Source organism: Macrobrachium rosenbergii, chromosome 40 (genome assembly GCF_040412425.1).
Source record: "Macrobrachium rosenbergii isolate ZJJX-2024 chromosome 40, ASM4041242v1, whole genome shotgun sequence".
Classification (NCBI taxonomy): Eukaryota; Metazoa; Arthropoda; class Malacostraca; order Decapoda; family Palaemonidae; genus Macrobrachium; species Macrobrachium rosenbergii.
This window is the reverse complement of record NC_089780.1, coordinates 4799260-4822212: the sequence shown is the minus strand read 5'-3', so window position 1 is coordinate 4822212 and position 22953 is coordinate 4799260. Positions and strand designations below refer to the sequence as shown.

The following is a 22953-nucleotide window of genomic DNA, read 5'->3' as shown; positions in this document are numbered from 1 at the left end:
AAACTAGATTCACTGACGTTTCTTTCTAGTGCATCATTAGAATGAACTGTCTCATTTTGTTCCTGCTTGGTCTATTGTACAATTGCTTTCACAAGCATGTACAAAAATCCCACTGTTCACCTGTGTATTCCTTGCATATCTGCCATGCTGCTCTACTCCCTTTTCCAACGTCTTTTCCAGTTTGACAAATATAAAAGCTATCATAAGAATTACATGGAATCTGATAAACACAGCTTCAGTGTTGTCAGGCGAGTTTTTTCACAAGTGCATTTCACTGTTTTATTGTTCTTAAATGCTGCATTAACTCCAAAATTCTTATCAGATGGGGAATATCTTTAAAATAATTATTATAGGCCTATGGCTGTGCAGGCAGGTTTTTTGTGCTATAAGTTTCTTGTTTGTTAAAAAAAAAAAAAAGTTTTTTGCCGCTTTTAATGCGGTTTCCTATACAAGGCCAGGGTATTTCAATTTCTTGCCTGCATTCCTAATCATATCTATTTCATCATCAGTGTATTCAGGGCTGCATATACGTCAAGCTCTCAAGGACAAGGATGTGAAAATTGATTTCTGAACTCTATTGCCGTGACTAAAATAAAAATTAACATAGGCAGAAATATTGGTGGTTTCTCACATCCTGTATACTAGTTCTTTGTATTAGGAGATCCAAAAAGGGTAGGCAACCATCCTTGTTCCATTTCCACAGCAAATTTTATTGATGGCATTAATTCATTTAATTTAACAAAGAATTGATTTACATTTTCCCTACCGTGCCAAACACATATTGTCATCAACCTGAACCATGTTATATTGCGTGGAATGATTTTATTTAATATTTTGCTCTCGAAAAATTCCATATACAAATTATTTAACACTGGGGATAAAGGGTTCACCCATTGTCATACCAAAATTTTGAGAATAAAATTTCCCGTTGAATTTAAATCTACATTCTTTTACACAAATTGTAAATAATTCTATTAGTGTGTGCTTGGAAAATGGTACTATATCCCTTAAAATCTAGTAGATCGTCAATAGGTACCTTTGTGGATAATGAAATCACGTCAAACCTCACTATCAAGTTTACATTGTTCTTAATAGTGTCATCGGAAATGGTACCAACCAATTGGTTTAGAATGGTATTTTGCTAATTTGTAGGATGCATAACCAACCGAGCTGAAATCGGTCGATATATGAGCGTGGAAACTTGCCAGCGTGGTCTTTTCTTCCTTCCATTCATTTTACTGTACATGTGTGAAGATGTAGGGCACATTTTCTAACACGTTTTGTCATTGAGTGGACCTTCACATTATTAGCACTGAGTGAACCTTCATATATTAATAAAGGTTCCATGAAATATTCTGGATAGAACGTAGATTGCCTCCATATTTAAATATTGTTCATAATGCAAACGAAGAAGGAGGGAGGGGTCGTATGCAAAATTCGGTAAATTGTTTATTAGCAAATATACTTTTATAGCAATATCGGCTAAGACCTTAGTAATCCCGCCGAAAACGGACATTTGGTTTTGAAAAAGATCAACTTACCCCGTAAGGTGGCATCACAACCTAACCCCGCAGGGTGGCAGCACCGGCTGTCATTGCTGTGACAGCCAAGGAGGGTCTCGAATTGTGGCTTTGGAAATCGGAACCATTTGCGAAAAGATTTCGAGGTGACAGCACGTGCTATGTTGTTGTTGGCATTCAAGACTTAAGCTTTAAGGAATATGAAGAGATAATACTTCTGCCGTGACTGCTTAAAAGCTGGGAAACGACTATAGATGGCCATTGGTGATCGTCTGACATTTTGTTGTTTTGGAAGAAAGCGCTAGATATTCAGTGAAATAACGTTACTTTAGGTATGTTTGAATGTTATGTTAATGAATGTAACGCTTATTTTTCACTATTTGACGTTTTTAAAAATCTGTATCGATTTAATTGTTAATTCCCGGGATCTGAGAGAAAAAGGTACGTACCGTTGGAAATGATCCGTCATTACAAGTTGTCCCATTTTGTGTTTACATCGGTTGATCCTGTTTTCCGGAGCGTTGTCGTAACTGTTAGTGTGGTAATTGCTCCTCTTTGAACTTCGCTGGACATTTTACTTCCAGTTACTAGGCACCGTCATTTACACTACTGTGTGCAAATGTGACGAAATGTCTCTAGGTTATTTACATATGTAATAGGTAGACAACATATTATAGGTTAAATAATTATTGTTCAAAACGTTGGCTGTTGACACAACGACAGGACAACGTTCGCTAGCCCCTTTTCCTATAATAAAACTGCCATCATTCGGCTTCCTTGGCAAACGATAATTTATTTTCAAAATTTTATTTTGATTTTCTGCATAAAATCAGCAGATACAGATGAAAAGTTACGGGGTCTGTAATGCTGCAAAAATTAGTTGCAGTTAAAGTAAAATGGCCATTCATAATCCATTGAAGCCGCCTACTCTTTCAGTAACGATGCTAACAGGTGTTTTAATCTTGTGTTAGTTTTTCTAGCTGACTGTTAATTATGATCTTGTTTGAGTAACAGGGGTGATTTCGTGGACACTGCTTGAGGTTTGCAACCGGTTATTCTTCCCTTTTTGTATGATAACATTTAAGTATGTTTTTAATGTAATTGTGTATTTGCATATCTGTAATATAATGGCAGGAGGGTTACGTACGGTAGGATATGCTTACATTATTGGCGAACTACTCGTACTTGTACTTTAAACGCAATAGAAGGGAAAGGTGAAAATTTGTTTTCAAGAGCTCATTATCATCTTATGTTCGTGTCTGTGTCTGTGTAATCAACGACGTATTACTATGAAGCATGGAAGATAAAACCATTTGGTATTATTTCACTTATGGACATTAATTGCTTTCAACATAAAATATAGGTTTTTCTGTTGTATTATGATGTGATTTACATGATTTTGAGGTTTATTTCCATCGCAAATGAATACTTATCCTTCCCCGGCAAATGATATACTGTATACAAAATTAATAAAATTACGACTTGTCAGAATACTGCACCCCCTCTCCATAGCTAATACGGCAAAACTGTAATCAGTAAACACAGTTTTGCCGTATTAGCTATGGAGAAGAAGTGCAGTATTCTGACAAGTCATAATTTTATTAATTTTGTATACAGTATATCATTTGCCGGGGAAGGATAAGTATTCATTTGCGATGGAAATAAACCTCAAAATCATTCAAATCACATCATAATACAACAGAAAAACCTATATTTTATGTTGAAAGCAATTAATGTCCATAAGTGAAATAATACCAATCATTTGTATGAACCTGCAGGGGAGCATATGTGTAAAAATATTACGCTATTTATATATATAAAAATTTTAGCTTTGGATAGATTGGGCATTACAGCTTCACATGGAGATATTTAAAGTTTGAAATTATTTAAATATTTAATCTACAACAAATAAAAGGTCAGTGTAACACCTAAAAAACTGTGTCAGTTGTCTACCACTGACTTATACAATTATCAGGGGTGTAAATCAAAATCAAAATAACCTAGAATTAAACATTTCCGAAAGACCGTTATAGCCAAGATCGCCATCTTAACTATGCTTTAATCCAACCAGTCTTGGACCACCCTTAAGACTCCAGGAATAGTATCCTGCAACATGAACAATGTTGAATCCCCTTGAGCAGTTATAAAACCTTGATAGCACTGCGTGATTGTGTTGTATTCATTGTATGGGTAGTGGGTTAATGTGGCTTTTCCTTAGCAACATTCACTTCAGGGCATGATGTCCCTGACTACACGAGTTAGGGTAGAAGGCACTTTTCACCCTTGGCAGGCAACTTTTCTAGGAGAAGGACACTTCGAAATCAAACCAGCAGGTGGAAGAGACTCTTGAGCTTTAGTAGGCAACCTTGGTAGAGAAGGTTACTCTGACTACAAATCTTGTTCTCCAACCTTGGACTTTAGCGAACCAAGACCAGATGTGTCAGGAGTTCCACAGGGTAGTGTTTTAGTCCACTGTAATTTTGAGTTTATACAAGTGATATAGTTGTTGGTCTGGAAAACATGTGAGATATAAACTACCATGAACCAAGAGTAGGATATGTCCTAACCTTCTCACGTGAAGTACAGTATAATGGAATAGCCCTAATTTCTAGAGTTCATTATAATATGGGTCTCACGAAAGAGTGAAGTGAGTTGTAAGTAAAATTGCAGCTGTATAGGGAAAACTAGACATTTTAGATACGAAGTAGACACAGTTTTAGATGAAACCCCGCAAAAATGACAAAAAAGAAAAACTTGGGACTTAATTTAAAGGCAGGAAAATTATTTCTTAGGTTAACAGGCACTGCCACTGGCCGGTGTAAAGAGATATCAAATATTACAAATTTTGAGTTTAAAGTTGCATTCAACACCTCCAACTATGCATAATTGGTAGTACTGTATGGCAATAATGGTTACTGTGATTCATCTTAACCTAACCTACCCTTCAGTACATAGTCAACAGTCAGTCGCTAAAAGTATATATTGTTTCAGATCATGTATACTGCCTATTTTTATGGAAAAGTATAGTCAAAATTTCTTAGAAATTACTTGTTATACTCCATTTCACTTTTATTCCACTCCATTTTGGTAGTTAGGTCAGGTTTCATAATGTTAGTTTTGTAGACTAAGCATACAGTGGCCCAAAGCATTATGGTCTTGACCTTCAAATTGAACTAATTTACTTGAAATGGGAATGCCCTGCAAACTAGCTCATTACTTCTGAAAAACACACTGATAGAAAATAACTTTCAGCAGTGATCCACAGACTCGGCTTTACTCTTATTCCAGACGCAAATGAACTTTTAGTATGATATGTGCTGTGTCCAGCTTAGACTCTTATCACTAAGAAGGTCCAAATTTCTCTTCACATGTGTTTGACATTCAGGAGATAAATGGTAGTTAGTAAAGTAGGCCTACAGTTCCTAAGATTCTTAGCTCCATCATTTTGGCCTAGGTCGTATTTATTTGTCTCGTATTTTTTATCAGTTCCCCACCATTTAGCTGTCCAACTTTGATTTTGTCACGCTTTTGTTTTCACCCTTTTAGTTTAGAGCTCTGGACCAGCTCTCGTAATTCTACAAATGGCCCTGTGGTCTGGGTCAACTTCAGTACTTAATAATGATAATAACAGTGACAGTCATGACAAGATCACAGTTTCCAAATGAATATAGATGTGACTGTAGCTCATTTTCATGCTGTTAGCTAAATTCCCTCTACCATTAGCTACTGGCTTATCTGTTACTTTACAAACACCCTCCCTTTTTCTCATTTCTTCACTTGATATTCTTTCCAGCAATGACTCTCCAAGGACCATCTCAACATTGTGGTTTCTCCCTTTCCAGGGCTCCCTCCTCTTTTCATCATGTTGCCCACCTTCCTGCACCATACAGCAGCGCTGCTCTGATTACTGTTTTTTTAGACCTAAATCCCAAGGCTGTATTAGAAAATCATCCCTGAAACCTGTCTCCACTTAGCCCAGGCTGCTTTGTCTGCCACACTACCAGTTCATATCCCCCCCTCTTTGCGTGCGACAGAAACCAGAGTACAGATAACTCCATTTACATGTGGGATACATTCCTAAAGGTATTGTGTAAATAAATAATTTCCCCATAGGAATCACTGGTAATAGGGGGTTAGTGTCCAAGACAGTGGAAAACTGTAACCTTTGTGTTGGGGGTTTAAGAAATATTATTTTGTAAATATCTTGAGCAACACATAAGGTTATAAACACAAGTTTTCACTGTCTTACATTGTTGCCTTACCTTCGTTCCCTTTGCTTTCCTTCCAGCCTGTGCTGCGTCCTCAGGCAACGACTCCACACTTCCCTCTGTGTACGAAACAATGTTACTATAAGGGGGTTAAGTTCAGAGGCAGTGGAATCTGTTTTTTATTGAATACTGATAAATGGAGGATGGGAAATTTCCCTCATGCTTCTTCCATTTAGTACTTGTCTTAATGTGAGGAATTTGTGTGAATAGATAATTATCTCCTCTAATCATATAGCCTGTAGTAAAGTGAAAAGGAGTACAATACTATATTTAGAAACGTTGAGAATGAAAAGTTGTCTGTACTTGAAGCTATTTTTTGCTTTAATTCATCACCGGGTCTTGACCTTGTAGTTCCTCTCTGCTGCTTAGCATCACTTCCGTTTCTTGCAGCATTGATTTTGAGTCCTTTTACAGCACTGCCAAGCCCTGCGCCGTTTATGCAATTCTCCTTCTGCTTTTGCTGGTACAGCCAGGTTATCTGCCAACAGCAGATACCATAGCATATATCCTCTCACAGGCTCACTCAGTGCGTTCATCCATTATGATTACAAAGAGGAATGGGCTTACAGCTTATCCTTGATGTAATCCAACTTTAACTTCAAAAGCATCTATCATCTCATATTTTCTCAGTACTGTTCTTGATCCCTTATATATTACCCTTATCATGTTTATGAACTAATCAGGAATTGCTTAAACTCCAATGAGCCACTTCCCTAAGTACTCCGTCAAAAATCTTTTCTAGGTCTACTAAAACCCACATAGTTTACCATTACTTTCAAAAAAATTTTCTTGCACCTGTTTTGCCAAAAAAAGGTGGTGGTGGGGGGGGGGGCGGCCATCCACTATGCTTTTCCCAGCCTTAAATCCAAACTGCTTTTCCTGGATGTAATCAGATTGTTTTCAATCACTCTTCCCTATGCTTTAATCATGTGTTCGATAAGCTTTATTCCTTAATAATTTCTGCATTCCATGAAATCACCCGTTTGCTTATAGATGCCAACGATTTCGCTCTCTTCCCAGTCACATCTCCAACAGTTCCCATAACCATTTAGTTCCTGAATGATGGATGTTTGTGACTAAATCTTTTATAGTTGTTCTGGATAGTTAGGTCACATATAGAAACTACACAGCCACAAGACAAAATCTCCAGTAATGAAAAAAGATCTATTAGGCAACAGGAATGAATTTTTTCTTTTACACCTTTTATGCCATGGCCCTGTGGGAGTGCAACTGCATAGGATCTGGCTTCCCATGTAAAGAGGTCAGTAGATTATAGGTAGTTGAAGTCTGGCTGTCAAACTGCAAGCCTTTTGTGAAAGAACTTACTCTCTGTCTTTGTGCTTGATTGTTGTGTACTTAATTTCCACCCCAGGCTTCTACACACAAAGCCTCATGGCCAGGAAAGTCTTGGAAGGGTGGGGGCCAATCATTAACCTGACCTGTCTCTCAACAGCTTCAAAAATTAAGTCTTTTTAGATGGGAACAGTCACCCAAGTGTTTTAGTTCATCAAGCAGAGTCTTCAGGGTGCGTACTGTAGTGTCACTTTCCGCCCCCAAGTTTTAAATGGGGAATAACCTTGATGCAACATTGCATCAGAAAGGACCTCCATATAAGCTGCCTTCATGTCGTCTTAGTATGACAACCAGGGAATTTACTTCTGCAGGGTGAAATCCTTCCTCATTCCACAAGCAGTCCCTTTACTTAAGCTTGAAAATCAGCAGTGGGTATCCTCCGTTCTGGCCTTCCCAGATTGAAATAAAGAAGAATCCCTGTAGAAAAAATTACAATAAGGCAATGTAAGTGAAAGTGAGGAGAGTTTACGCAGGAAGAATTAGTAAGGGGTTTTGAAGTTGCTGTGAGGCTCACAGTAAGGAAAGTAAGCTAGTGTTTTTATGTAAGTAACTTACCAAGTAATTACATAGCTATAGTTTCTTCTTACACGGCAGATTTAATTCAAAAATTCGCGGGCAGTGCTTTGAAGTTTAGTGCAGGTGACTGGTCCCGCCCACTAGTGGGAATGCCAGGAACTACTCAGCAGACAACCTCATTCTGTTTCTGCCGGCACTCGAGAAAATGCAGTGTTGATGGCAGCTTTGTTCTTAAATTTGCCGGTCGGAGACCGAATTTCGGCGATGTATTATCGCTGATCTCGGATAACCCTCAAGCCTACAGCTTTCAGGATCAGCATTTTACTGTTTTGTTTTAAGATCTGACTCAAGTTTATCATTTTTCGCGACAGTAGCGAATTTGCAATCAAATTGAGTAACTACCGGGAGCATAATTTACCAGTTAAACATAAACATTGCAAAATATTGTGTTCGCTACCAAATAATGTCTCAAAAAATGTTTGATAGGAATCGAGAGATGTCTGTATAATGGTACTCTGGGTATTTCAACTATTGTCAGTAAAGGTTAGCATTCCTTTTCCGAGTAGCGTATAAACATTGATATTGTGTTTGCTGCCGGACCGGTATTTTCTGTAACGGAATACATATCTGCAAATCCCAGATAGTGTGATTCGAATTGAGAATGTCTGTATGATGGTACACTCTATACTTCTACTATGGTCAGTAAAGGTTAATTTTCCTTTTCCGAGTAGCATTATAAACGCAAATATTGTGTTTGCCTCTGGACCAATATTTTCATTAATGAAATGCATACCTGCAAGTCCCAAATAACATTTGATAAGAATTGAGATACTGTATGCCTGTTTAACGGTACTCTGTGTGCTTCAAACTATTGTCGGTAAAGGGTTAATTGAGCAACATCTTACACTTTTCTTTGCAGAGAACTGGAAAGTGTAGGGGCAGTATGTAATAAAGAGAGAAATTGTGCTTTAATTTAGTTTCTTCTTCGAGGAGAGTAGCCGTGCTCGACAGACGGAAACTGTGCTTTGAGCGACCAAAGTGTTCATCAACTCTTGAGCTCTTATCCCCCGAGCTACTAGCCCTCCTGACACCTAGCTACCCTGGCAACAACTACGGCCTGGCAACAGCTGAGAGCTCCCAGCTTTTGGCGCCAACACTCTCCCCGCATAAATTTTCTCTCCTACTACCGGCCCGTTATTTTTCTTTACTCGCTCCCGTGCCTGGCTCCCTTGCTTCCTTCCCGTGCAATTGCCAGTCTTGCATATGGGTTAACAGAAATTAACCCTGTGAGTGTGAAGTGTTGTGTAGTGGAGGAGGTGATCATCCACCCCGCCAGTACTCCCAGACCTAAGTCACTATCAAATTCCCCTAAACCTGGGAGGAGTCATACTGAAAGTCCAATGGAAGCTGGTGGGAGGTTACCCAGGTAGTCATCCCCTGAGTCGAGCCTGTTGCTGGTTCCAGGTGTCTTACTGGATGTGTAGCGAAGAGGGTGGCTATCCGACTCCTTCGGATCTCCTAAACCCAGTCCCTGTCAGACTCCCCTAAACCTGGGAGGAGGCATACTGTAGGTCCTTGGGAGTCCGAAGGGGTTTTGCCCGGGGTAGCTGCCCCTCAGTCAAGCCTGTTGTCTGAAGATATTGACGTTCAGCCATTGGAAAGGTGTCCACAGGTATGTGCACCCGTTGTCCATAGTGATACTCCAGTGGTGATTCTCAGCTGTTGAAGAGGCACTGACAGATGATTTTGCACTTGGCCTCTCTCCAGTAAATGTCTCAGGGAGCAGGAGTGCAGTCCACAGTCTTCCTATAACTTCTGGGACAGTCTTGAGCTTTTGTCCCCTGAATTGCGAGTTGTGGAACGTCGGTATTTGGCGTCAAATGGACCAGCAGTGTCCGAGCGTTCATCTTTGTCCGAGTCCAGGAGCACCCACTAGCGCCCGAGCACCCATTAGCGCCAATAGCATATATAGAGCTCCCAGCACCAGCTCTCGTGCGTCTGGCGCCAGTCTCTCTCTAGCTCGGTGCCTGTCTCTTCTAAGAACGCACTGTTGTTCTTTTGTGAGAGCAATTTCCAATTGAACACCTAGCTCAGGTCTTCAAGTGGTCGACACTAGTCTCTGATCACCAGGTGTCTGTTCCACCTTCGCCTAGAAGTTCCAGACGAGCCGAGTTGCTCCCTTTGTGATGTCAGTAAGTGTCTCAGGGCACTGCCCTTTGCAGACAGGGACTTTTGTGTATGAATTTGTGGGCTTGTTGAAGAAAGCTGTCACCTCTACAGGGAGTTAGATGTCTGACTTTGGTTTTAAGGGAGCAAGACAAGTGTTTTTTGTTTTTCCTCCCTCTGTGCTTAGATGGACTTAGTCCTCCTGGCTGAAATTCTTGTCAAGTTTTTGAAGTAAAGGTTGTTCTTGACTGACATCAGGGGTGGGGGCTAAGAAGATAGGAGACTCTCAAGTGTTAACAAGAGACCGCTTTGGCTGGTCTCTTAGTCCTGTCCTATGCAGATAAGGATGGTTGAGTTAGTTTTTTGAGTTTTCCACTCCTTCATTGGGATTGCAAGATGGGAACTCTGGGGCTCTTTTTTTTCTATGGGAGAAACACACAGTTACTATCAGCCCCCTTTTCTTGGCCTTCAGCCATCTACCAAGAGAATCACAGCTTCTTTCAGACGGCATGTATCTAATCCTCAACCCGTTTTTCCTTTGGAATGATGATATCTTCCCTCCTGAGTGGTTTTTTGTTGAAAGACACTTCTTTGGCTCCAAGCAGAAGAGAACCACCATGAACCCTTGCACTAGCGGTGCCTGTTCCTGAGTGCCTAAATCAACTTCAGACCTCTTGGCACCAGCTTTCTGGTGCCTGGTGCCGAATCCCAAGCGCCCGGCTCTTGCTCTCTTTATGTTGCTGTCCAGCCACTCCAACTCCTTCTCACTCAGTGGCTGAAAGGGCCTCAGTGATTGGCTGTACAGTATAGCCATAATTTCATGAGCCAATAGGTTAATCTTGCAGTTAACAGCTCATTGGAGAGACAAAAAAATAATATAAGACCAGGTACCTCTCTGGGTCATACCTCTGGTGGTAATAGTGGTAGTAGTCTCTCCCTTGTGCCCATCATGAAACACCTTGTCGATTCTGTGATGTACACCATAAGGTATTTTATATCAGTTAAGTTGGATTAAGTTAGGAGGTTAGGATGTATTCATCAGGAGAACCAGGAAAAGAATTGAAGAGAAGAAAATTGTTCGAAGATGCTCATACTGTTGGTTTTCTTCTTCCTGTCTCTCACAGGCATGAAATGGGTTCTGAATGCAATGATTCTAAATTCTGCCACCAATGTAGTAAGTGGTACATCAAATGAGACTCAGTTTCTCCATTTAGTGGTTTATTACAAAAGTGCCAGATAGGGGTGCTTGTTCAGGCAGCATCTCCCCATGAATTCCTCTCACCAATCTCGCACACAATTTCATAGAAACTCCAAGCACACTGGTAACCAATTATGCTTTTCATAATTGTCATAAAAGATAATTGTTCCTACACAATATACAAACCATTGTTCTTTACAATAGGAACATGCTTCAGCGCAGCTGGAGACCGGCCATTTAACTTTAAACAAGTATGTAGCTGGCTACAATAGTTAACTACGGGTGGAAGTCCCGCCCACCCAGTCAGTGTGCATTCACTTTGCTTTTGGCCATTGGCAAGGAAGGAGGTGCACTCTTCTCCTCTCTGCCTGCCGTTCAACTTTGTCTTTAGCGTATTGTTGATATATGCTGATACATGAATGTAACGTGTTATATAATGTATGCAAATACAACTCCTTGTTTTACTTTTGAGTTTACGCATTCAGTATTCTGATATAGTGGTTCATACTTATATACACAAACCCTACGACTTTTATCAGCTGATGTGTCAAACTGGTTTTAACATTGCCAAGACAACGAGCTTAAACTGGTTTCTCACCACACTTACGTGTTTTGCTCTACGACATTCATACGTTCTCTTGGGGAGAATTTTATTCCTTCACTGTATGAAGGAAGGTTTGTATGCTGAAAATTTCTTTGACATTTGTAATGTTTTAGTTTTTTCAGATGTTATAGGGCTCAAGTGCCTGGGAGTAAGGGTCCTCTCGCTGGCAGTACTTGCAGTTTTGCCCTGTATGTTGCCATTGCTCATTTTGATTCGTCTGCGGGCATGAAGCTGCTGTTTCTCAGGTTCCCATGGAACCCATGGCTTAACTCAGAGAGAGAGAGAGAGAGAGAGAGAGAGAGAGAGAGAGAGTGTGTGCACACTCATTCTTCCTTCACATTCCCGCATGGGAATGGTGTAATTGTCCCGGGACAGCGATGGTCTTGTGTAGAAGTCAAAGAAGAGAAACGATATCGTTGTCTTCGCCTTCATTAACTTTGGTGCTCTCCCATGCCTTCAGACTTGGGAACCATGTCGCAGGTCTCTCTGAGACCCTGCAACACGGGAACACTAGGTGCACGGGTCTCCTCAGATAAGACACGCTGAAGAGGTAACCCGTGTCACCTGTACTAGTTCCAGGAAGTCTTTTTCCTGAACTAGTATGTACCTCCGCCCGTGCTTCTTCGGACACTCGGGCAGAGGGAGCAACTGATGATCTTCCTGCACATGACTCAGAAGCTCAAGTCCCTGAACATCCAAGGAGAATCATGTCACTTCGGGTAATCGGGTTTCACTGAAACCTCGAGTTACCTTTACCAGTGTCATGGAGTTACCTCCGCTGACTGGTATATCCTTCTGCTTGAGTTTCCTCGGACACTCAAGTAGAGGGAACAACCAATGATCGATTCACCCATGACTTGGGAGCTCCAAGTGTGCGAGTCTTGAGCAGGACTCTCATCACCATGGGTACTCGGGTTTTCTCAAAACCCTGAAGTGCCTTTACCGGTATCATGGAGTTACCTCCACAGACTAGTGTAAGTCCTTCCTCTGCTCGAGTTTCTTTGGGCACTCGGGGTAAAGAAAGCAACTGATGATCGATCCATTCGTGACTAGGGAACTTCAGATGCGCAAGTCTCGAGGAGGACTCATGTCACCTCGGGTACATGGTTTCAAAGAAACCTGAAGCTACCCTTTACTAGTACCCGGGAATCACTCTGAGGACTGGTTTAGAGCCTACGTCTGCTGGGGATTTCTTGAATTCTCCAGTAATAGAAGCAACTGCTGCACGAAAGACTTGTGATTCACAAGCTTCAGGTGTGTGGTCTTTCAAGGAGACTGCGTCACCCCAGGTGCTTGGGTTTCTTAAAAACCCAGAGTTACCTTTACCAGTAATGTGGGTCACCCCCACCAGCTGAAGTAGGTTCCTCTATCACTGACAAACCTCCATGACACCGATAAGGAGGGAGTGAGTGCACACCATGCAAGCATTGCCTCACCCCCTGCCAGTACTCTCCTGAGTCATGGCCAGGATCCCGCAACGGTGCAGCTGATTGGGAAGTCCGCACACATGGAGACGCTATCAACGAGTTCCCCATACAATCTTCTTCGCGTGTAAAAGGCCAAGGCCTCAAAGAAGACTGGGCCACTTCTTGAAGACATCCCAATTTTATGCCCAAGAGTGTGCGGTCACTCCCTGGGTTATATGAGCAGCTTACCTGGGGATAGTTTCGGCACACATTTATGTGAACAGCCCTCCTACTCGTTCCTGTACAGGAACAGTGTCGGGCCGTTAATTGAATTCAAGAATTCATTGTCTTCATCTTTGTTGTGTGCTGTCATCTCCTTCCCTATTTCTTCCAAAGCTACATGCAGAGGAAGAAGGGTGCCTCTCCCAACCGTAGAAGTCCCAAAGGGCTTCTGACAGCCAACCTTCTTCCATGGAGAAGGCTATGAGATCTCTTGCTGGCAGTACTACCAGTACTGCAACTCTCGACTTGTCTGTCTGGCACAGGAGCGGTGCTGCCTGGGGTTCCACAGACCCCTGGTGCGACAGTACCAATCCTGGGAATCCTTCCCAGTCTGGTAAGGGTTCCTGGTCTACAGACTCGGACCCTACCAAGCAGAGAGAGTGAGTTCAGAGCGTGTGGCTCTCACTTAACCCCTGCCCGCTCCCATACGCTTCCGTACGGGAACTGTGCAACAGGCCTAGATTGGTGACATTGGCCTACCAGTCCACTCTCCTAGGAAAGGCAAGAGGGGATTCCCCATCCAGTCCTCTTCTCCTGTAGAGACTTCTGCCTCTAGGAAGACTGTAGCATGTCTTCAGGACTGCCCCCGTCCATGTTCATGTGAACGGGAGTGCTCTCCCAGGCCCCTGCGGCCGCTGTCAACACGGTTTGACGACCTCCCATGGCCTTATTCGCTTGTCGGGCATTTGGCCTCCGTCAGGTATGGTATGGGTGCTAGGTATCTCTCACCAGTCCCCTCTATATCCTCGGAGTTTTCCCTGGAATGGGGGACTGGACAGATCCAGTGTTTGGAACTGGGAATGTGCACTATCCCATCCCTTCCTGACCATGGAAGCCTATGCTCTGGATTCGGTCCATGAACAGGACTGAAAGTAAATTGCCAGGAAGAAACTATGGCTTTCCCTGTGAGCTGTTTGTCAGCCATCAGAACTTTGGGGACATGGGAAGAAACTCAGTCTCAATGGTCTTGCTATGGTCAAGACTTGCCAAAGGGGTTGTGAACCATGCCTCTACGCATGCTCCTGCCATGGTTATCCTGTAATCCTCCTGTCTGCTGCTCCTGCCTGTATGGGGAATCAGCTGCTCACCACCATCTTGAAAAGATGTCTTGGAAGAGGAAGTTGAAGAAGAGAAGTCGCAATCGTCTTCATCTTCATCTGCCGCTGCCTCCCCACCTTCTTCAGATGCTCGCCAGCAGGAGGAGGAGGAAGTTGCTCCCCCTCTCCCCCCCCCCGAAGAAGTCCCATCATGGGACTTCTAAGGGGCTGCCTCCCACCACAGGGGAGGCAGAGGAATCTCCCACTGGCTCACCCAAGTCTCCGGACTCGGTGGCCATATCATGTACCTCGCCAAGGATTCGTGATTCAGGAGCTTGAGTGCACAGGTCTCCAAGACCTGCTTACTCAGAACTAGTTCTGGGAAGTCTTCCAAGACTGGTGCTGTGCCTGCCTCTTCCTGGATTTCTTTGGACACTCTGGTAGAGGAGGCTCCTGTGGATTGTCCTGGACGTGATTCGGGAGCTTTGAGTCACTCCGGGTACTTGGGTTTCACCAAAGCCTCAAGTACCCCAAACCAGTACTGAAGAGTCAGCTCACCAGTCTGGTCCAGGAACAGTACGAGAGAAGGTGTCTAATCATGCAGGTGAATCTTCACCTACCAGTACTTCTCCGAGTACTTGGCCAGCTTCCGTACCAAGTGCTTCCAACTCGAGGGTCTGAGCACTCAGAGATGCAACGAGGTCCCCTCCTCGTCTTCTTCACTCCAGGAGGTTTTGGCCTCAAAGAAGACTGGGGCATGTCATGAGGTGCAGGTTTGCTGAAGATGGTACTATTAGCACTCATTAGGATACCCAGTGTCCTGTCATGTTTGTGTTGTAGGGGCTTTTCCTTTTAGTGCAAAATTGGTGCAGTATGATGGGAACAGATTTGGAGGTTATTAAATAAAACTCTGATTTTCCTTAATCTTATTTATTATCTTATTATTACAGTGGTCTGAGACCTTCAAACAGAAGCTTATCCTAATTTTATTTACATTTGTCACAGTTTATCAATTATCATCTTTCAGTATTTAACCTAACTTATTTCCTATTTTCTACTTACCACCAAAGTTTATCAAAAAATCTTCCTATACTCAACTTAGTCTAACTTAATACTACCAGTAGTCAAAATATTATTTACAATTACAAATTAAGGGGATCTCCACCCCTATTACTCAGCCTTTACGTAGAGTTCACGGACTTTAAACTGTGTCAGTACAGTTGTGCTGTGCTGCCACTTGTCTCCCTCTCCTTGTGCTTAACACTCAACCAAACATGGCTAGTCTTAACTGCGGAATCACTATCACCACAACATTATATACTGTTGTTAGAGGAAAATATGCACATAGTGTGTCCAAAAAAAGAACTTCAAGTCAAAGGTATCACTCAGCTTGATGATGTTGCATAGGGTCTTCAACTTCAGTCTCCTAACCACTGTAGTCCCTAGAGATGGCACATGTCAGCATCCCTCATCTTCATCATACAATGCCAATGGAAATTAACCTTATTAAAGGTGAAGGGGAATGGATCCTTTCTTAACACTCTCGCTCAAGCAAACTGCAAGTAAAAAAAGAAAAAATAAGGATTAATCAAATAGTCATACACTAACAAACACTCAAAAGTTAAATATAAAAAACAAAAAAATTCAAAATTAAATATAAAAAAACAAAAAATTCAATCACACAAACCCATTTTTCATGCTACCACCACACTCTCCCTCTCTAAAATAGAGGAAATCTTCTTTCCTTTCTTTCTTTCTTTCTTTTTCAAAATCCCTTTCTCACTACCTATTCATACTCTGGAACTGGACCTTGACTTTGGGTCCATGGCCTCTCATTCACCACCTCCTCTTCACTCGCTTCTACTCCAACCATACTAGACTCACCTAACCTTGGTTCCAAACTACTTACACCAACTTCATTTATATTCCGGAGACTTACGTCTGCTTCAGCCTCACTAACACCTGACATGGCTTCTATCATCTCCTCTATACTCTCACTTAATTCTGCTAGACTCCGACCAAGTTATCCAAAACTCCCCCACTCACACTCCCTAGTACTGCTAACTATTTCTCATTCACACTCACTCCCACACTTACTCTTTCAACACTTTCTCTCAAAGAAAACTCACACACTCTGTACGTACCATCTTTCTCATGAGTCGGCGTTGTCTCCAATTCATCCAACTCATGCATATCTTCCACATTCCTTGCTCACCAAGTTCAATCCTTCTACATTGCGCTCAAATTCTTCAAAATCAATTTCACCCTCATTCACACTACCACTAAATAACACCACAAGGGTATTTTCACTCCTCACACTTACTGACTTCTCAAACCCTTCAAAATCAAAGAGCCCATCACGTGTACTTTATCCAAACAACCTAGTAAACGTACCTTTACTCTTTCTACTCCTCCTTTTAGACCTTCTCTTACATTCCACCAACACTAGTTGTTTATCTCCCCAATTTATATCTTCTATTTCTTCACTCTCCTTTTCCTTCTCCTCCCTTAACAACTGCACGTCTACCCCTTCCATACCAGAGGGCTAACCATGATAAACCCCCTTCACACTTAGTTTCCCTGGGGTTGGGGTTTGGTACAGCAGACTTCCTTCTCATGACCCTCCATTCCACATCCTTCACACTTACTCAGAGAGTTCTTACATGTCCTAGCAAAATGCCCACTCATTCCAGTTTCCACAATGGCTTCCACTTACTCACACACACACACACACACACACACACACGGCTACATTAAACAGCAGACAAACAGACTAAAAGTACATACAGCAATGCAAGCGCTGTGCATTTCCTTGCCTCTCTCTCTCGCTCTCTCTCGGTTATTTTTCACGAGCAAAAAAATTGAGAGAGAAAGGCGAGCAAATGTACAGCAAGCGTATAGTTCACCTTACCGAGAGGCCTATGTGTATGCTTGTACAATAAAAAAAAATATACTACTATGTATACAAATATTAAGGCATTAATCAAGGAGGAGGGATGGCCTGTGATGCCAAATTCTAATTTTTATCTTTCTTTGCTTGCATCAGCAGAAGGAAATGAGAACTAGATTGTATAATTCATGGTGACAGCCCATTGGGCACCAAGTCTCAGGAGTGCCCTGATAGAACTGTCTAAGTCTAGACTCTAAGCCGATGGCTAATATCATTCATAGGTCTTTGTATTACCTGCAAGTTTAGTTGGGTTCAGAGTAACTGTTTAGATCTTATTGCTTCCCCGCGAAAGGCTACTACAGTATTTTGTATCAAAAGCAATTTTTTTTTATAGATGGGATCCCACTTGTTTACAATATAAACTTTACCCATTCTTATCTTTAAAAAAGCGTCCTACTAAACAAGATTGTATCATTATTATTATTTATTGATGCTTTTTCCCTGTGTGTTCTTTTGTCAAAAAATAGCTGTGAACTGTGAAAATCACTTTTAGCCAAGTCATAGACTTATAAAGAGTTAAATAAAAACTAATAATCTCTTCTTTTTTCAATTTTGCAGGGTGAAGTATCAAGTAAGTTGCTTGAAGAGTGAGTAACTTGTCAGACTACAATGTCACAGAGTTAAAGAGGCAAGATGTCATAATTTTGTATGGTTGTTAAGGTTCTGGCAAAGAAAAAAGATTCTCAAGAAATTCAAGTCAGTAATGTTGAAATTTATTAGAATGTCCTCTGTCTTGGGTAATGTTGTCCAAACACTCTGTAGTGAGAGTATTGCATAAGTTTGTAAAGTTTGTGTTCAAGAAACCAATATCTTACTAGTCTATTTCTGTAGTTTTTTAGAGTGAGTTTGAATTTAAAGAGCCAGCAGAATTTTGTGTGTTGACAACTGGTCTTCTTGGTCATCAGTGCATAATTCTTGATGTCAGAACCTCGTCGCATTTCTGCTGCAGTCATTTTTTTTTAATTTTTCCTAAGTTTCACAACTTGTGCTATTTTTCCATTAGCTTTTCCTCATATTGGCTGTAAAAGTAAACTGGCTTTGCATACAAAAAGATAACAGAAGTCTTAACATATACATCATTATTAAAGGATAAACATGTCAAAAATGTCATCTTGCGGTGAAAGGCCATTTGTTTGTGTTATATGCAAGAGGGTGTTTAGTCGTAAAGATTACCTTGCTTTGCATATGAGGTTCCACAGTGGAGAAAACTTGTTTCCTTGTTCGCTCTGCAATTTCAAATTCAATCAGAAGTCTGTCCTGGAGGTTCACATGAGAACCCACACAGGTGAAAAGCCTTTCAGTTGCAGTGTTTGTCAAAAGAGCTTTACGCAAAAGGGAAGTTTAAATAAACACATGAGGATCCACACTGGAGAGAGGAGGTTCAGGTGCAACGAGTGTGGGAAAAGATTTTCGCAGAAACCTCATTTGAAAACACACATCATAATTGCCCACAGTGGTGAGAAACCATTTACGTGTGGTGAGTGTGGGAAGAAGTTTCTTCACAAGACTCTCCTTAAGGTTCACATGAGGTCGCACACAGGAGAGAAACCATTTATTTGTGAAAAATGTGGAAAGGGATTTGGTGTCAAATCTGTACTTTTTGAACACATCAAAATACATGACGGACTGAAGCCATATCCTTGCCATGAATGTGGAAGACCCTTTGCTCGGAAGCACCATCGTGACTTTCATGAAAAAACTCATTTCAAAGAGATTTCCTTCACATGTTTTCAGTGTGGAAAGAATTTTACTCACCGAGGATACTATAATTTACACATGTTTTCACATACAAAAGGTAAACCTTTCACTTGCAGTTACTGTGGTCGACAGTTTAGCCGTAAATGTTATCTGAATTTGCACGTGAAGTCTCATACCGATCAAAAACTTGACTGTGAATATTGTGGAAGGAAGTTCAGTCAGAAGAAGAGTTTTGAGAGCCACGTGAAAAACCACCAGGAAGGAAAACCATTGACCTGTAGTGAATGTGGAAAAACCTTCAACAGAAAAGACAAACTGGAGCTGCACTTGAAGATTCACTCTGGGATTAAACCGTTCAAATGTGAAAATTGTGGAAAGAGGTTTTTGGAGAAAGGGAATCTGAAGAAGCACAAAAAGGTTCACACAGGTGAGAAGCCTTATTCTTGCTCTGACTGCGGGAAGAGATTCTTGCAGAAGGGTCAGCTCAATCTGCATACTAGAGTCCATACTGGAGAAAAGCCATTCGCTTGCGAAGTCTGTGGCAAGCAGTGCAGTCGCAAGTACCACCTCAATATTCACATGCGGATTCATGTGGGAGAGCAGTACATCTGCCAAGAATGCGGCAAACGCTTCAGGCAAAAAGGGAGGTTCGATCGCCACATGAAGAATCACAAGAAGGATCCTGTGAACTGTGAGGAGTGCGGCAAAAGTTTTATAACAAAAGCCATACTGAGAGTCCATATGAGGACTCACACGGGTGAAAAACCCTACATATGCGATTTATGTGGAAAGGAATTCATGTGGTTAACTTCTTTTGGTACCCACATGAAGTCCCACACTGGTGAGAAACCTTTTGGCTGTACAATGTGTTGCAGGACATTCAGGAATATGATCAGCCTTGGGATGCACATGAGAACTCACAGTATAGATAATGACATTCCCCTCAAAGAGGACAAGACCACGAAGAAAGAAACTCCGGGAACTTTATTGGAATCTTCAGTGAAATCAGAAGTTGAGGAAAGTGACGTAAGATTAGCAGGCGAAAGAGAGAGCAGTGATGTTGATGTGAAGTTGGAAGACATTAAGGCTTGCTTATCAGAGGCAGTTTTTAAAAACAAAATGTCAGAGTTTTATGAAAATATTTTGCCGGTGAATCATAAGGATTGCAAGATGGAGTATAATGGAAATGTAGTTTCAAATTAATTTTTCTTTATTATTTATTGTAATTAAACATTTGTTTGTTGGAATGCAGTTTTATTTGCTCACGAACAAACTCTATTCTCATATATATATATATATATATATATATATATATATATATATATATATATATATATATATATATATATATATATATATATTATATATTATATATATAATATATATATATAATATACATATATGTATTATATATATATATATATATATATATATATATATATATATATATATATATATATATATATACATATATGTATGAGAAATTGCAATGACTCAACACTACAAACCACTGTTTTTTAGTAAAAAATTGTAGTACAGTATGTTTTTGAAATGAGCATTGTTGAAACCAAATGAAATTGTGTGTTGAGCCAAACCAGTAAAGCTGTAGTGATTACAATGCTTCAGTTAAATAGTTTTCAGAGCACTGTGCTGAAGATAATTCTAAATTACCAGCCTTTTATATTATGAACTGTAGTTTTGAAATCAACTTCAGAGAAGGAAAAAGTAAAATTCGCGTCTAGAATTTACGGCCTGCTCTATGAGCAAGAGCCTGTGCTGGCATAAGGCCAGCTTAATCAAAAACATGTCTAGATTTGTAACTTGAGATGTGATCTTGACGTCCAGGCACAGTTTGCCGAAGTCTGAATGACCATGTTGACACATCTCTCATAATCTCCCGTTCTGTCATCTCCGTATTTGTGTTGCCTACTTGTCTTATTCTTCTCAATTCTCAAAATTTGCATTTTACTTTTGTTTCTGTACTTTTATCCCTGCCTGCTTTTGCTTCTCGTGCCCCTGCCTTTCTATATTATAGTGTGCCAAAAGTAAATCATTGAAATCCGCAAGAAAAAGCTACGAAATCCCGTCATTTTGACCCAAAATCCAGCAGATTTCTCTTTTGTTGGGAAACTGGCATTAAATTTTATCAGCACATATACAAAAGGGACTTAACTCGCCTTTTGGTTAGTTTTGCGCACGTGTTGTCCAGAAACCTTGCCTAATTAATCCTCCAGTAAAGAGAGAATGAGTCCATCGTCCTTCGTCAGTTGGAGATTGAAGTGATACTGATATGCTTGCCTGCCCAACAAAAAGGACTGAATGGTTTGCTGCAGTTTTGAATTTTGTGTGCCACGGTTTTAGGAATAATGATGGTATGGCACCTTTTCTGCAGTCTTTTAGGCGATTTTTAGTTGCAAGAACAGCATTAACTCATTTCTAGCCGAGTCTGTATCATAATTTAGTTATTTCCAGTCTCGCGACCTAGGCATCACATTGAGGTAGTGAAGGTAGATCTATTGCAGTCTTGTCATTCATGAAATGGATCATTACCGAAGAAATCTCAGTACTTTACCACTCGGAATGGATATATTTACTGTGTTGTGTATTAAAAGTATCATTAGCTGGATGGGGAGAAAATATTCAGATTGCAACCTCTCTTGTCTTCCAAGCCTTAACTGAAGCTTCAAACTAAGAGGGTGGGTGATATGACAGTCGTTGTACCCCACCTGGAAGCCATCTCTCAACCCCTCCCAGGAAGACCAGGTTTTCCTTTTTTTTTTTTTTTTTGTTACTTTGTATTTGTATAATAGAAAGATGCAATCATTTTCTACATGGAAATCTTAAAGGAATGGGTAACGCTAGTTCCCCGCCATTGAGTGATGAGGATGTCTCTTTTCCACTAACTTGTGATTTCAAGACTATTTTTGAACAATTTCATCAACTATGGTGCTCACTTTCTTGAATGATAGGAATTTTGGAAATTTCCTATCTCACTGATACATCGGGAAACATTAAACACGTTAATTAAGATACAGCATAAACTACCTATTCTTCAGTTAAAATTTAAACAAAAGGAGTACCTTATTTTAATTACGATAAAAGAGAATTCACCTCGCAAAATTTTACACTAAAAAAAAAAACTGCTATAGTGAGATGATAAATGAAGGAAATTTCATATAAAGCAGACCAGTTCGTATAGACTTCGCATAAATAACCATCTAACACCAGGCCAGATACTTGAAAGTTACAGTAAACAGGTGCTACAATCCCTCCTACGTCGAGATGTTTTAAACTGTTAAGCAACTCCTCAGCAAGTTCATATGAATTGGTTTGTCACTTGGTTTTCCTGCATAAAAGGTATTGTTGAGAATTTTGTTCCTACAGATATGACTTCCGGAAGACAAATGATCGTACCCTGATGCTTTTGATTTCAATAAAAAATAGTGATTGTGGCTAGTCTTATGACATTTAGGATCTGATGGATGGCCCTTAAGGTTAAGACTACCTTCTGCATATGATAAAGCCTTAATGTTTTTCTTTGTGTCACACAAGTGTGCGTGTGTGCAGTTCGTCAGTGCCAGTGGCAATGCCTTTAAACATGGTGCAAGTAAAACACGATGTAGACGAAAAACAAAAAATGAAATTTATTCACCGGCCAGTCGTAACTCGGGGGAGTTTTCTATAGAACGGCTCTTCTCTTCAAGGGAAACGTGAATATAAATTCCGTTAAATTTAAAATACTCAATTCTTAATACCTGTGCGAGGCTGGAAATGTGAGACTGCCTTGCTTCTCTCTCTCTCTCTCTCTCTCTCTCTCTCTCTCTCTCTCTCTATATATATATATATATATATATATATATATATATATATATATATATATATATATATATATATATATATATATATATATATATATATATATATATATATTATATATATATATATTTATATATAT

At 40.6% G+C, this 22953-nt stretch overlaps 1 protein-coding gene across 1 annotated transcript; it reads left to right on the top strand.

Annotated features, from left to right (window-relative positions):
* Positions 1–1564: 1564 nt before the first annotated feature.
* LOC136826061 (zinc finger protein 84-like) lies at positions 1565–20245 on the top strand. Its single transcript, XM_067082958.1, has 2 exons — positions 1565–1852; positions 17859–20245. Exon 2 carries the CDS (start codon positions 18396–18398, stop codon positions 20199–20201), a length of 1806 nt encoding a protein of 601 aa, XP_066939059.1. The 5' UTR covers positions 1565–1852; positions 17859–18395; the 3' UTR covers positions 20202–20245.
* The last annotated feature ends 2708 nt before the right edge of the window (positions 20246–22953 follow it).